Here is a 12,360-nt window from a genome sequence, read left to right as displayed (position 1 = left end):
CTCAGGCCCTGCTGGCAGTTTAACTGCAACCTCATGACAGATCCCAGGCTCCCAACTCTCAGAACTGTCCGTTAATCCATACTTGTTATTTTCAGGTGCTTAGTTTTGGGGAAATCTGTTACAAAACCACAAATAATACAACTGAATAACTCAGTGACAATTCACGAACCAAACTTACTAATATAATCAACACTCAGATCAAGAAACAGAACAGTAGGGCTTTTCTGGTGGCGCAGTGGTTGGGAGTCTGCCTGCCGATGCAGGGGACGTGAGTTCGTCCCCCGGTCCGGGAGGATCCCATGTGCCACGGAGTGGCTGGGCCCATGAGCCATGGCCGCTGAGCCTGCGCGTCCGGAGCCTGTGCTCCACAACGGGAGAGGCCACGGGAGTGAGAGACCCTCGTACCGCAGAAAAAAAAAAAAAGAAACAGAACAGTAACAACATCCCTAAAGCCCCCTCTTCTCATTCCCAGTCACAAAACCCACTAAGCACATGTGCCACCCTATCCTTTTACACATAAATTAGTTTTGCCTATTTTGTGTGGCGTCCTACAATATGTACTCTTTTAGGTCTGATTTCTTTTATTCAACATTCTGTGTGATTCCTCCATAATATGGTGTAGAGTTTTAGATCATTTACTTGCATTGTTTACAGCATTCTGTTGTGTGATCAAACTACAATTTATTCATCTGCTCCAGGAGGACATTCCCTTCCATCATTCTCCTTTGCCGCTTCTGAAGACACATGAAGGAACATGCCCTTGCAGTGTTTGGTCAGCTCTCTCTGTACCCTCAGCCAGCAGAGAGCTCAGGGCCCAGTCATCTGTTTCATCTCAAACAGAATCATTGCCTTTTAGTCTAGTCTGGGTGATGCTTTTGCCAACACCACTCTCTCAAAAACTTTCTGGGTGTCTTAGACTGTTTGGGAAGCTATAACAAAATGCCCACAGACTGGGTGGCTTATAAACCACAGAGATTTATTTCTCACGTTTCTGGAGGCTGGAAGCCAGGGTGCCAGCATTGTTGGGTTCTGGTGAAGGCTCTCTCTCGGGCTGTAGACTGCCAAACTCTGGCTGTGTCCTCACAGGGTAGAAGGGATAAGGGAGCCTTCTGAGGCCTCTTTTATTAGGGCACTAACACCTTTCACCCAGGCTCCACCCTTATGACCTCATGACCTCCCAAAAGCCCCACCTCCCACACCATCGTGTTGATGAACTTTGGGGGGACACAGGCATTCAGACCACAGCGGTGGGTTTCCCTTCTGGATTCCTGTGCCACAGTCATGAATCAACTTCACGTGCCGAAAACCACAACCCAAATTCTTTTCACAACATGCCTCTGAGTTTACTTTGAGCAGGGCAGGCTTCTACAGAACCACACTGAGGTACGGCAGTGCTCTTATCCCACCGAAAGGCTCTACCAGAGGCCACCCCAACAAAGTGTGTACAGCTATGCCTTGAGTCGCCGTTTACCCTGATCCTTGTCCTGCTGGCTGAGTTTTGGATATGGATATCTTCCCAAGAGGCTCACATTTGATTGATTTGGAAATAGTTTCATTTTCCAATGCTGCAACTTTTGCACTCTCTCCAGGGCTTCTAAATTCAGCTTGCAGATGGATCTGTTCCTTTCTAAGGGCATGCCTTACAGAGTGAAGCTAGAGGCAAGAGTTCATGGTTTCAGTACTTGCCTCATTCTCCTCACCCAGTGATGCCTTATGTTCATTAGATATATTTTCTTTCTTACAAGTTACTGTAGGTTTACTGTAGTTTACTAGGGCTGCCACTAGGGATACCACAGACTGGGTGGTTTAAGAATGAGTTTATTTTCTCACAGCTCTGGAGGCTAGAACTCCAAGATCAAAGTCTCAGCAGGGTTCTCTCTCCTGAGGCCTCTCTCCTTGGCTTGGAGATGACCATCTCCCCACTGTGTCCTCACATGGTGCTTCCTCTGTGTCTGTGTCCTAATCTCCTCCTCTTATATGGAGCAGGACCCCACCCTAATGACCTAATTTAACTTAATCACCTCTTTAAAGACCCTGTCTTCATATACAGTCACATTCTGAGATACTAGAAGTTAGGACTTCAACACATGAAATTGGGGTGGACACAATTCAACCCATAACATTTACCACAGGTAATTTTGTCAATCATACATTTTCTCAGGGTTGTATAACAGTTTTTCTTTCTTTCTTTCTTTTCCTTCCTTCCTTCCTTCCTTTTCTTTCTCTCTCTCTCTCTCTCTCTCTCTCTCTCTTTCTCTCTTTCTCTCTTTCTTTCATATAACAGTTTCTTACTACCCACCACCCGGTCCCAAAGCAATGCCCCATATTTGTTTTTTGTTATGGAAGTACATTGTTTCTGGGTACTAACTTCCTTACCACAATAATGCTACGTATAAAACAGCCTCAACATCTGTAGCTTATAACCACATTTACTTTTTTTCCCTCACTCACTTGTGGGTTGGTTGGGGTTTGGATGAACTTGGCTAATCTTGTGCCAAGGCTTCAGATTGGGCCCAGGTCTTCTCCACGTGCTCCAATCTGAACTTCAGGCTGGAAATGCAGTGGGTACTGGGGACTTGTACTCACGGACACAGCGCAAGTGCTGAAGTGCAAGCCAGACAGCGCAGGGCATTTGAAACCTTTGCTGGTATCATGATGCTAACACTCAGTCCACCAAAGCGAGTCCCAGGGCCATGCCGGGACCCAAGGGGTGAAGGGGTCCCCTTAGCTCATCACAAAGCCACAGCAAGAGGGTGGATGAACAAACCGCTGCAGGGGATTAAGACGTAGGATCGATAATTCAATGTACTACAAATCTAGCCTTTGTGCACCCTTTTCTCAGACGATGCTTGGGTTTTGATATTAGAATACCTTAAATCAATTTATTCCACCCCGACTTACACACTATAGTTTTCATATATTTTAATTCTGATTTTTTTTTTTTTTTTTTTTTGCGGTACGCAGGCCTCTCACTGTCGTGGCCTCTCCCATTGCGGAGCAGAGGCTCCGGACGCGCAGGCTGAGCAGCCATGGCTCACGGGCCCAGCCACTCCGCAGCATGTGGGATCTTCCCGGACCGGGGCATGAACCCATGTCCCCTGCATCAGCAGGCGGACTCTTAACCACTGCACCACCAGGGAAGCCCTGATATGTTTTTAATCCTTGAAGGCTTTGTTTTTTTTTTTTTTTTTTTTTTTTTTTGGCATTGTTATTTTTGTGTTACACAGTCGACTTTCATTTAGATTTACCAACACACTCTTCTTGTTGAATTTTATTCTTCCTACATCTCTGATCTTCCAATTAGAAATCATTTTATTTTTGTCTAAAGAAAATCCATTAGTATTTCCTTTGGTTAAAGTCTACCAGTAATGGATTTTCTCAGATCTCATTTGTCTGCAAATGTCATAATTTCCCTTTCATTCCTAAAGGAATTTTTTGCTGGATATAAAATCTAGGTTAGCAGTTATTTTACTTTCCCACTTTGAAGATATGATTCTTCTGTGTTCTGGCTTCTATAGTTTGAGAAGTCAGTTCTCAGTTTAATTATTGCTTCTTAGAAAGTGATTTTTTTTTTCAGTATGGCTGCTTTTAAGATTTTTTTTTTAAGTTTTCAGCAGTTTTACTATGATATGCCTAAGTGTGGTTTGTTTTTTATGAATTATGAATGAAATCTGTAAGGCTTCTGGAACCTGAAGCTTGACGTATTCCATCAATTTTAAGAAGACTTCAAGCCTTTATCTCTTCAGACACTGCTTCTGCCTATTCTCTCCACTTCTAGGACCCCAATTCCATGAAGGTCAGGCTGTCTTACTGTATTATGTATCTTCTACCCTCTTCTCTCTGTGCTTCAGTTTGGGTATATTCTTCTGACCTAACTCCACCTTCATTACTTTTCTCTTTTCAGCTGTGTGTAACCTACCAACAACACTATCCATTGAATTTTCAGTTTCAGTTACATTTTTCAGTTCTAGAACGTCCAGTTGGTTCTTCTTTCATAGTTTGCAGGTCAGTGATAAGGTTCTCAATCTTGTCTTACATCCTCTTACCATATAAAGCATAGCCCTTTAAGTCTTTGTAAAAAGTCTGTTATCTGGACCCGCTGCAGGTCTGTTTGTTACTCTTCGTTTACAGTCATTTATCTTCTCTCCTTGGACATCTGCTTATTCCTGACTGAATGCTGATCACTGCCCATGAACAACTGTAGAAATAATTTGAACTCTATCATGAGGTACTCTCTCTCCCGAGAGAACCTATATTTGCCGCTGGCAAGGACTGACATTATTTGAACGGAGTCCCAAACAACCTGGGGTCCAAAATACCACATGAGGGTACCTCCGTGGTGGTTCCCAGACTCCAAACCTTGTCCTCCCAGGGCTGCGAGGGTGTTAAAGGTGCTGCTTCCCTCTTGGCCCTGCTCTGGAACTGGCTAACGCCCCTCAGGAGAAGCATCCCTGATACCCGGATAACCTTGCTCACTTCCTCTGTTTCCTGGATGTTGGCCCAGTTGTCAGTCACCGCCTTGTTGGTTCTCTGCTGCTTTCCGGAAACGGAAGTTCTCCAGGGACGGTTTAATTTCACGTATTGGAAAGGCCGCGAGAACTTGGATTTGGATATGACACGTTTTCTGTGCCCGTTATCGTCTTCTGTTTTTCAGCTCTCCCTTCCTTCCCCCTTCCATAAACAGCCATGTGGTGCTGGGGCTGAGGCTCTGAAACCCGCTGGCAGATGTACAGTCGGCCTCCGCCTAGGGGCGCTGGAAGGCGCCTGCGGGCTCTTGATCCCAGAGGCATCGCCCCAGCCCCACCTCTTCACCAGGCAGAGCAGTCTTCCCGCCCAAGAGGCTGAAGCCAGGCTGCAGTTTCTCCAAGACTTGCAGAACCAGCCTCAACGCACCTCCTCCTCCGAGGTCTGTATCCCAGCCTCTGGGGACCCCTCCTCTAGGATTGGAAACTCTGGCCCCAGCCGTCCACCTCCTCCCCCCCGGGGCTGAGTTCCAGCTCTGCAGACCCTTCTTCAAAGATGCAATGTTTCCAGGTTCTTCCCATTCACCCCGAGCTCTGGGGGCATGGCCCTTCCTACACCTGCCCCTCCACCACCACCTGGGTTCTGGTCCTACCCTTCCAGCTCTCCCTTACCTCTTGTTTACATTCTGTTCCCTCTGTTCAAGCAGCTGGTGTGGTTTCTGTCACCGGGCTGGATTCTGACGGACAGAATTCCCAACCTTCCCTCCTCTAGTCTCATTTTATTCACTGACAACAACATGATTAGATATTTTGGACCCACTTAGAATGTTACGCCAAGGCTTTACTATACTGTTACATTTTGCATTTCTAGAATGTCTATTTGGTTCTTTTTCAAATCTGCTTGGTCTTTACAGTTTCTTTCCCACGTGTATTTTTAAGTTTGCCATTTAGCTCTTTAAATACATTAAATATAGTAATTTAAAGTCTGTGATGAGTTCATTTTCTCACCCTCTGTGACAGTATCTGTCTCTTGGTTTTCCTTGTTCTTTCTTGTGGTGACTTGTTTCCTTGAGTGTTTTTTTTTAATTTTATTATTATTTTTTAACATGAGCTTATTTTCCTTAGAGTTTTATTTGTAGGATGGAGGTCTGCAAGAATAACTGTAGGATAGCTACAATTTGCCTTTTGCTTATGAGTGAAGTTAGGTTCTTATTTTTCATGTTTAAGAATCAGTCGTATTTCTTTTCTATGCATTATTTTTTCATGTTTTTGCCCATTTTTCTATTTGGTTGTTGATCTTATTGAGTTGTGGGAGCTCATCATTTCTATTGTGAAGATGGGAAATCATCACAAAGGATTTAAAGATTTTTTTCAGGATTACTTGGCAAGTTACCAGCAGTGAGGTTATTAGAATCCTTTTCAAATCAGACGTTTAGTTCCTTTACACGGAAAGACACTGGGCGAGGTCCTGACTTATTAACAATCCTGTCATTTTGCTTAACTACAATTTTCCTAAAATTCCTTTCTTCTAGGTTGTACATTTTTAGTTTTGATCTCCAAAAGCCCTGGGGGTGGGAGGAGGGGTGGGGTGGGGGGAAGGGTGGGGATTTAGGGAATGAAATACTACAAATACTAAAGACTTTATATAGTGTTCGGGGTGAAGGGTGCTTGGGATCATAGGCATTACTGCCAAAATAGAGAGATTTGGGAAATGTAGTACTACCCACAGTCAGAGTCCATATTGTTAGCTGATGAGGCTGCAGACGTGGAACCTGCAGTCTGCAGAGGTCTCGGCTAACACTGGAAAGAGATTTAATTTGAAAGTGAATAGTCTGTTTTCTTCTTTAACATATTTTTGGCTGCTAGATTGTGAAGCTGTTGTGCAAATAATTGCACCATCACTGTGTTATTCACGGTGTCCTATTCATTTCTTAAAATTACCGGGGAGCAAGGCGGAGCGCAGAGGAGATCGGTTACCCCGAGCGTGGGAACGCAGACAGCTCAGGCCTCCCCTTCCCTGACGAACATCTTGTATGCAGCCGAGCCACCTGTGTGCAAAACACCTTCAAAAGGTGCCTCGGGAAACAATGACCGCTGGGCGAACCAGGTGTGCTTTCCGTGCCGGACCTGCCACTACAGATGTGCAGCCACCGGCCACCCAGGTGACCGTCGCGCCTTCGGTGGCCCACCTGCTGCTTTGCGACCTCTCAGCTCTCCGCACCGATGTTCTGACCCAACAGTGTCCAGAAATGTTTACATGCAAAGCCAGGAAAGATGTTTAGGAGCGCCTTGCATGTAAACACATCACACGTAATTCCGAGACTCCTTTCTTGGTGTTTTTGGCCCATCTGTGCTTGAATTTTAAAAATGTCCCTGAACTCAACTGTCCAGACCTTCCCCCTCTGCCCTTTCTCTGCACATGGAGGGCTCAAGGGAAGGGCGCCGGAACTGGGCTTCTCCCGCATGGAACCCCGTCACTCGGGGAACTTGCTGAGTGCAGCCCGTGCCTAGTCTGTCCGCGCGCACTTGACCTGGGCACGGCCAGGAGTCGGCCCGAGACCCCTTCACCTTCCCGCGCACACCTGCCGGGGGTCAACCCGGGACCCCTTCACCTTCCCTGGGCACCGGCGGGGCAGCGCAGACTCGTTCCTGCTCGGGGGACTGAGAGGACCGGCAGCCACACCCGGGACTATTTTTCGCAGACCCCCCGCCCCCACCCCGGGCGGCCGGCGGAGGGAGCGCGGGCGGAGGGAGCGCGGGAAGAGTCGTCGCGGCGTGCTCCAATCAGTGCGCATGCGCGCCCCAATTAGTACGCATGCGCGTCTCCGGTGGGGGCTCCGCCCCTCCCTGTCCGCCGGCTTGTGCGCTTCTCTCAGGACCTTCCAGGTGAGATCCGGGAGCTGCGCGGGAATGGGTCGCGCTCAGTCCTGCGGCCGCGTCCCAGCCGCCTGAGGGTCCCAGAGGGCACCGCCGACCCCAGACCCCAGCCCGGTGAGGTGGGGGCGCGGGTGCCGTGCGTGCGGGCCGCCCGGCGTTCGCGGGCTAGAAAACCCGCGGGACTCGGACGCGGGCGGAGGACGAAGGTCCGACCACATGTCGCCTCCCGGTGCGCAGACAGCGGGGGCTGCTCGGCCCTCGGGCCCGAGTGTCCTTCCCGGGCTTCGCGCTCCTCCCTGGGTGGGGGCGGCGCCGACTCTGTCCCTGGGTTTTGTTCTCCGGCCTTGCCCCGGGTCCCTGCCCAGCACCCGGGCAGAGGCGTTTTCCCAGAGGACAGCCGTCCGCTTCAAGTCCCTTGGTGAGCGGCCCCGTCGCCCCGGGGTGAGGATGCGGGGCCCCGGGAAGACCCTCTCGCCGCCCCCCCACATGTCCTCCAGCACCTTCTCTGCAGCCCCCACGCTGGCCCGTGAGCCTCGGCACGTGCTGCTGCCTCTTTGCAAAACACGCTCCCCCCTCGCCCCCTCTTTCCCAGCCACCAGCTGCTTAGCCTCTGGTTTCTGCTCAGACGACGCCCCCCCCGCGAGGCCGGCCCTGACCTTCAGGGTGAGGGGCCCCCTCTCTGCGCCCGTGCTCTGGGGGCTTCCCTGAGGACGCCCCATCCCGTAGTGTGGTCGCTGCTCTCCCTCGGGCCTGCGAGCACAGGAACCCACTGCCCGGGGCCAAGCAGGCCCTCAGATCCGTGAAGGAGTGAAAGCGATTTCCTAATAAGATGTTTGGATAGTCGGTGACCGATCAGGTATCACGAGGACTGTCTGGTGACGCGGTTCGTGGGCTTTTCCGGGCCCCCAGCTTGCTCCCCTGGGGCCCTTCACCCCACCTGATCGTTCCCCAGACCAAAAATCCTTTAAGAGAGTGGACATCGGTTCTCCAGTTGTACAATATTAGGAAGTGGAGGATGTAGACTTGTAACTATAAAATATCAGTTCTATTCGTTTAAACTGTGTTTCCTCTAGATCTTGGTTTCTGTGTCACCTATAGAAAAATAATTCTAGATACTTTACAGGTGATATAATTGTAACAATATTTTTTTTCTGTTTTTAAATTTAGTTTGTTCCACATGATTTTCCCCAGAGGAAAAACAATACTTTCATAACGGTCGGTGGGGAAACAAATACATGTGCAGGAACCGTTACTCTATGGTCAGCTTCTCCAGAGCGCAGTGGGCAGAGGCCACACGTGTTACGTCTCTTGCATCCTAATAAGGTGTTCCCTCCACTTGGGTTTCAGACAGTGGCGAGTTATTTTGCTTTATTTATCCTGTCACCCTAGTTTGGAGGGGCGGACTGGTGCTGCAGAAACATTTCTCGTAAGTACTATCTGAACTTAAAACAAAATCAGATACCTGAGTTTGAAGGCGGTTGCTGTTTGTGATATCCGAGAACGGCAAAAAAACTGAAGGGCTAAGAACTGGGTATGCCTTGATTCACAAGAAGACTGGCTGGACCGTTCAGTGGCAGAAAATTTCTGTTCAGAGCTCCAAGAATTCTCTCCCGGCTGAGTCAGGAAGCAGCTGCTGGTGTGTGAGTTTTGAAACGTGGCACAGATCCCCCACAGAGGCATACAGACTGGTCCCTCAGGGTCTGATATTGGAGCTCAGAGGTGATGCTCTTAACAGACGCGGACTTGACCAAGGGAACCCGTGTAAGTTTCAGGAGCCCGACAGTCTCTGGTCTTGATTAGCGCCTCTGGGCGCGGCTGGGACTTCACAGCACCCGGCGGGGCCACCTCGGGTGGAAATCCGAGTCTCTGCGCTGTGGCGTTGCCTCCAGAGGAAGCTGAGAACCAGTCTTCTAGAGGTTAGTCATTATTCATAGTTAGAGAGGTTGATGTTCGAAGCCTTTTTCACATGGGGTCTGAGCTTGAACTGAAGACGTTGAGCATCCAAGTGTGCTGGCAGGGCTCTGGGGAGGACATGTCTGCCCAGAACACGCTTGGTTTATGTTGCTGCCTCGCTTTTCAGATTCTTTTTCTTTTTCTTTTATTTATTTATTTATTATACAGCAGGTTCTTATTAGTTATTTTATACATACCAGTGTATATATGTCAATCCCAGTCTCCCAATTCATCCCACCACCCCACCCCACCCCGCACTTTCCCCCCTTGGTGTCCATACGTTTGTTCTCTCCATCTGTGTCTCTATTTCTGCCACTTTTCAGATTCTAAGACGCACAACAGTGGGCTTACTGTGTCCTAGAATTGTTGTTCTACGTTTATATGAAGCTTTTTGTAAGGTCTTGTGTAAGCTGTTAAATTTTACCTGTTGGCGGACTGATTGTCCTTATACTGGAGGTAGACGCTGGGCTGATCATTTGCGTCTGACTTTCTTGTTTACAAAGTGAGTGTGTGGCAGGTGAGTGACCGAGTATCAGATGGATTAGAGTCGGGCATCTTTGGAAAAACAATTTTAAATGTTCAAGATCCCCAAACCGCACATGCTTCCCAGTGCTCTTTGAGTTTTGTTGGGTCGGTGGAGGTGTCATGTCCCACGTGATCTTAGCCAAGCTTCCCCAGGCTCCTCAGCGTCCTGTAGCTGGGGCAGAAGTATTTGGAACAGACTTTAAAGTAATATGTGTGCATTGAAGAATTGTCCCAAATAAAAAGTATGAATGGAAACTGTGCAACCAGGGGGGTCTCTCTCCCCATCAGAAACGGTTAAGGAAAGCATTATATTTTCAAAAAAATGATTAAAAGAATTACAGTAAAAATATTCTCCTGGCCTTTGCTTTTGTAACTTAACACGGTTTGAAGATTTCTTTTGAAATCACATATTGTACTGGGACTTCCCTGGCGATCCAGTGGTCAAGACTCTGCACTTCCAATTCCAGGAGCGTGGATTCGATCCCTGGTCGGGGAACTAAGATCCCACATGCCGCACGGTGTGGCCAAGGGGGGGAAAAATCACATACAGATCCCAGCATGTATTTGACAGAATTGCTTACTAACATCCCCTGGGATGGTAGTTGTTGGCTCCCTGTCACCCCGTCCTGGAAATGTGTCCTCGCCTCCCTGCTCGTCCTGATTTTTCTTTCCCTTGCTGCTTCACCTCCTTCTCTGCTTTTAGCCTGTTCATTTTCTTCTGCCACCTCTCTTGCTGGAGGCCCGCTGCACCCTCTGTGCAGGGGAGGTGACCATCCCCCTGGGCTGGCTGAGGAATGGCGCCACGGAGCTGGGATGGCGAAGTTCAGGGGCAAAATTAGAATCCAAGTAGATCTTGACAGCCTGGGATCCAAGTAGATGACATTTAACACGGATAAATATAGGGTCTTATGCATTGGTTTTAAAATAGAGAAAACTTACTGTGGTGTAATTTGAGAGAATCTGTAATGCACTAATAATGTAACTTTTAAACTATCCTGAACTAACCTAGTCCTAAAATTTAGGTAAGTTCCAGAAAAGACCTTAGTATCACCATTTTTTCATAGGCCCTCATTTACAGAGCTTCCTCTAACATAGGAAAAGGCTTGCTAATAAGTTTGAAATATATTTTCTTAAACTGCATATTTTCTTGACTGCCTAGAACAAGTAACCTCTCTACCAATTAATTATATAACATCCGTGTTCTGGGCCCTGGGATCGGCAGTGAGTGAGCCTGGGGAGGAGACAGACGCAGAAGGAACAGGCCCAGAGGTGACAGCCCAGGTGTTGACCCTGTGGGGCGTCTGGCTCTTTGACACGAGAAGCTAGTGTTGTCACCAGCGACTTGTGTGAGCACAGCTGCGGCCCTGCCGGCCAGACTGCGGTCCCTTCAGTTAGAGCAGCCACAGGACATTCAGATGCGCAGTTGCTTTTATGTTTTCCTCAGCGTCAGATTCGAATTTGGGTTCGTTTTCATCGCAGGTCTAGAGAACCGAAAGGATTGTGAGAGTGCCTTTTTTTTTTTTTTTTTTTTTTTAAATTTTTGGCTGCACCACACAGCGTGTGGGATTTAAGTTCCCCGACCAGAGATCGAACCTGTGCCCCCTGCATTGGAAGGCAGAGTCCCAACCACTGGACTGCTGGGGAGGTCCCTTGTCTACTTTTATTAACTCTGATACGGGCTGTTTAAATGTGTAGCTTGGTTACCTACCAGACTGATTATTCTGGGAATCAGAGTCCTTGGTTATTTCTACTGACTAATGGAAAACCGCATCTCGGGACTCTTTTTGCACGTGGAGTAAAACTCAGGGGTATCTGGTACTCTGTGTGGGGTTGTGCTGTGTTTAGCATCCCGGGCCCCAGCCCTCAGGGTTCTCGAGTCGTTGGAGTTAAAGTTGTCCCTGCCTGTCTCCAGAGACTGCAGGATCCCACCCGGCTAGAACCACCGTCTTCATTTGTTCTGGTTCTAATGGTCTCTGGCTAATTTTTGCGTCCATGGTTCCCAGATGTTAAGACACCATCTTGTGTTTGTGAGGTACTGGACTTTTCCCACTGCCACGAATGTGTGTATAAGCTCTTACGTGAGGAATTGGACTCAAATCACTAATTTTTTTAATATATGTATTTTTTAATTTATTTATTTTATTATTTTTGGCTGCGTTGGGTCTTTGTTGCTGCGTGTGGGCTTTCTCTAGTTGCGTTGAGCGGGGGATACTCTTCCTTGCGGTGCACGGGCTTCTCATTGTGGTGGCTTCTCTTGTTGCAGAACACAGGCTCTAGGCGCCTGGGCTTCAGTAGTTGTGGCTCGCGGGCTCTAGAGCGCAGGCTCAGTAGTTGTGGCGCACAGGCTTAGTTGCTCTGACGCATGTGGGATCATCCCAGACCTGGACTTGAACCATGTCACCTGCATTGGCAGGCGGATTCTTAACCACTGCACCACCAGGGAAGCCCCAAGGAAGTAGATTTAGACATTGTGACATGCAGGGGAATGCTTTAAGCAAAAGCTCTTGGGAGGGTCTTTGTTATTGCTTCCTTTGGGGAAGCC

At 48.3% G+C, this 12,360-nt stretch overlaps 1 protein-coding gene across 4 annotated transcripts in view; it reads left to right on the top strand.

Moving 5' to 3' along the window:
* The first annotated feature begins 4,556 nt into the window (after positions 1-4,556).
* Positions 4,557-12,360, top strand: part of CLTCL1 (clathrin heavy chain like 1) — a 33,634-nt gene continuing 25,830 nt past the window's right edge. Inside the window, exon 1 of one of the 4 annotated variants that reach the window (XR_003429062.1) lies at positions 4,557-4,906. Coding sequence is in view for 1 of the 4 variants with exons in the window: in XM_027088440.1 (XP_026944241.1) it covers positions 7,257-7,349 (93 nt within the window). In the remaining 3 variants the exon portion in view is untranslated. Of the gene's footprint in view, positions 4,907-7,241; positions 7,350-7,375; positions 9,257-12,360 lie in introns of those variants that run through there. The other 3 variants (XM_027088440.1, XR_003429063.1, XR_003429061.1) reach the window with 3 other exon arrangements.

This window comes from Aethalodelphis obliquidens, unplaced genomic scaffold, assembly GCF_003676395.1.
Source record: "Aethalodelphis obliquidens isolate GAN/ISIS:26980383/991018 unplaced genomic scaffold, ASM367639v1 scaffold63, whole genome shotgun sequence".
NCBI classification, from domain to species: Eukaryota; Metazoa; Chordata; class Mammalia; order Artiodactyla; family Delphinidae; genus Aethalodelphis; species Aethalodelphis obliquidens.
Note: the sequence above shows the minus strand (reverse complement) of the source record. Positions and strands in the feature narration are given on the sequence as shown.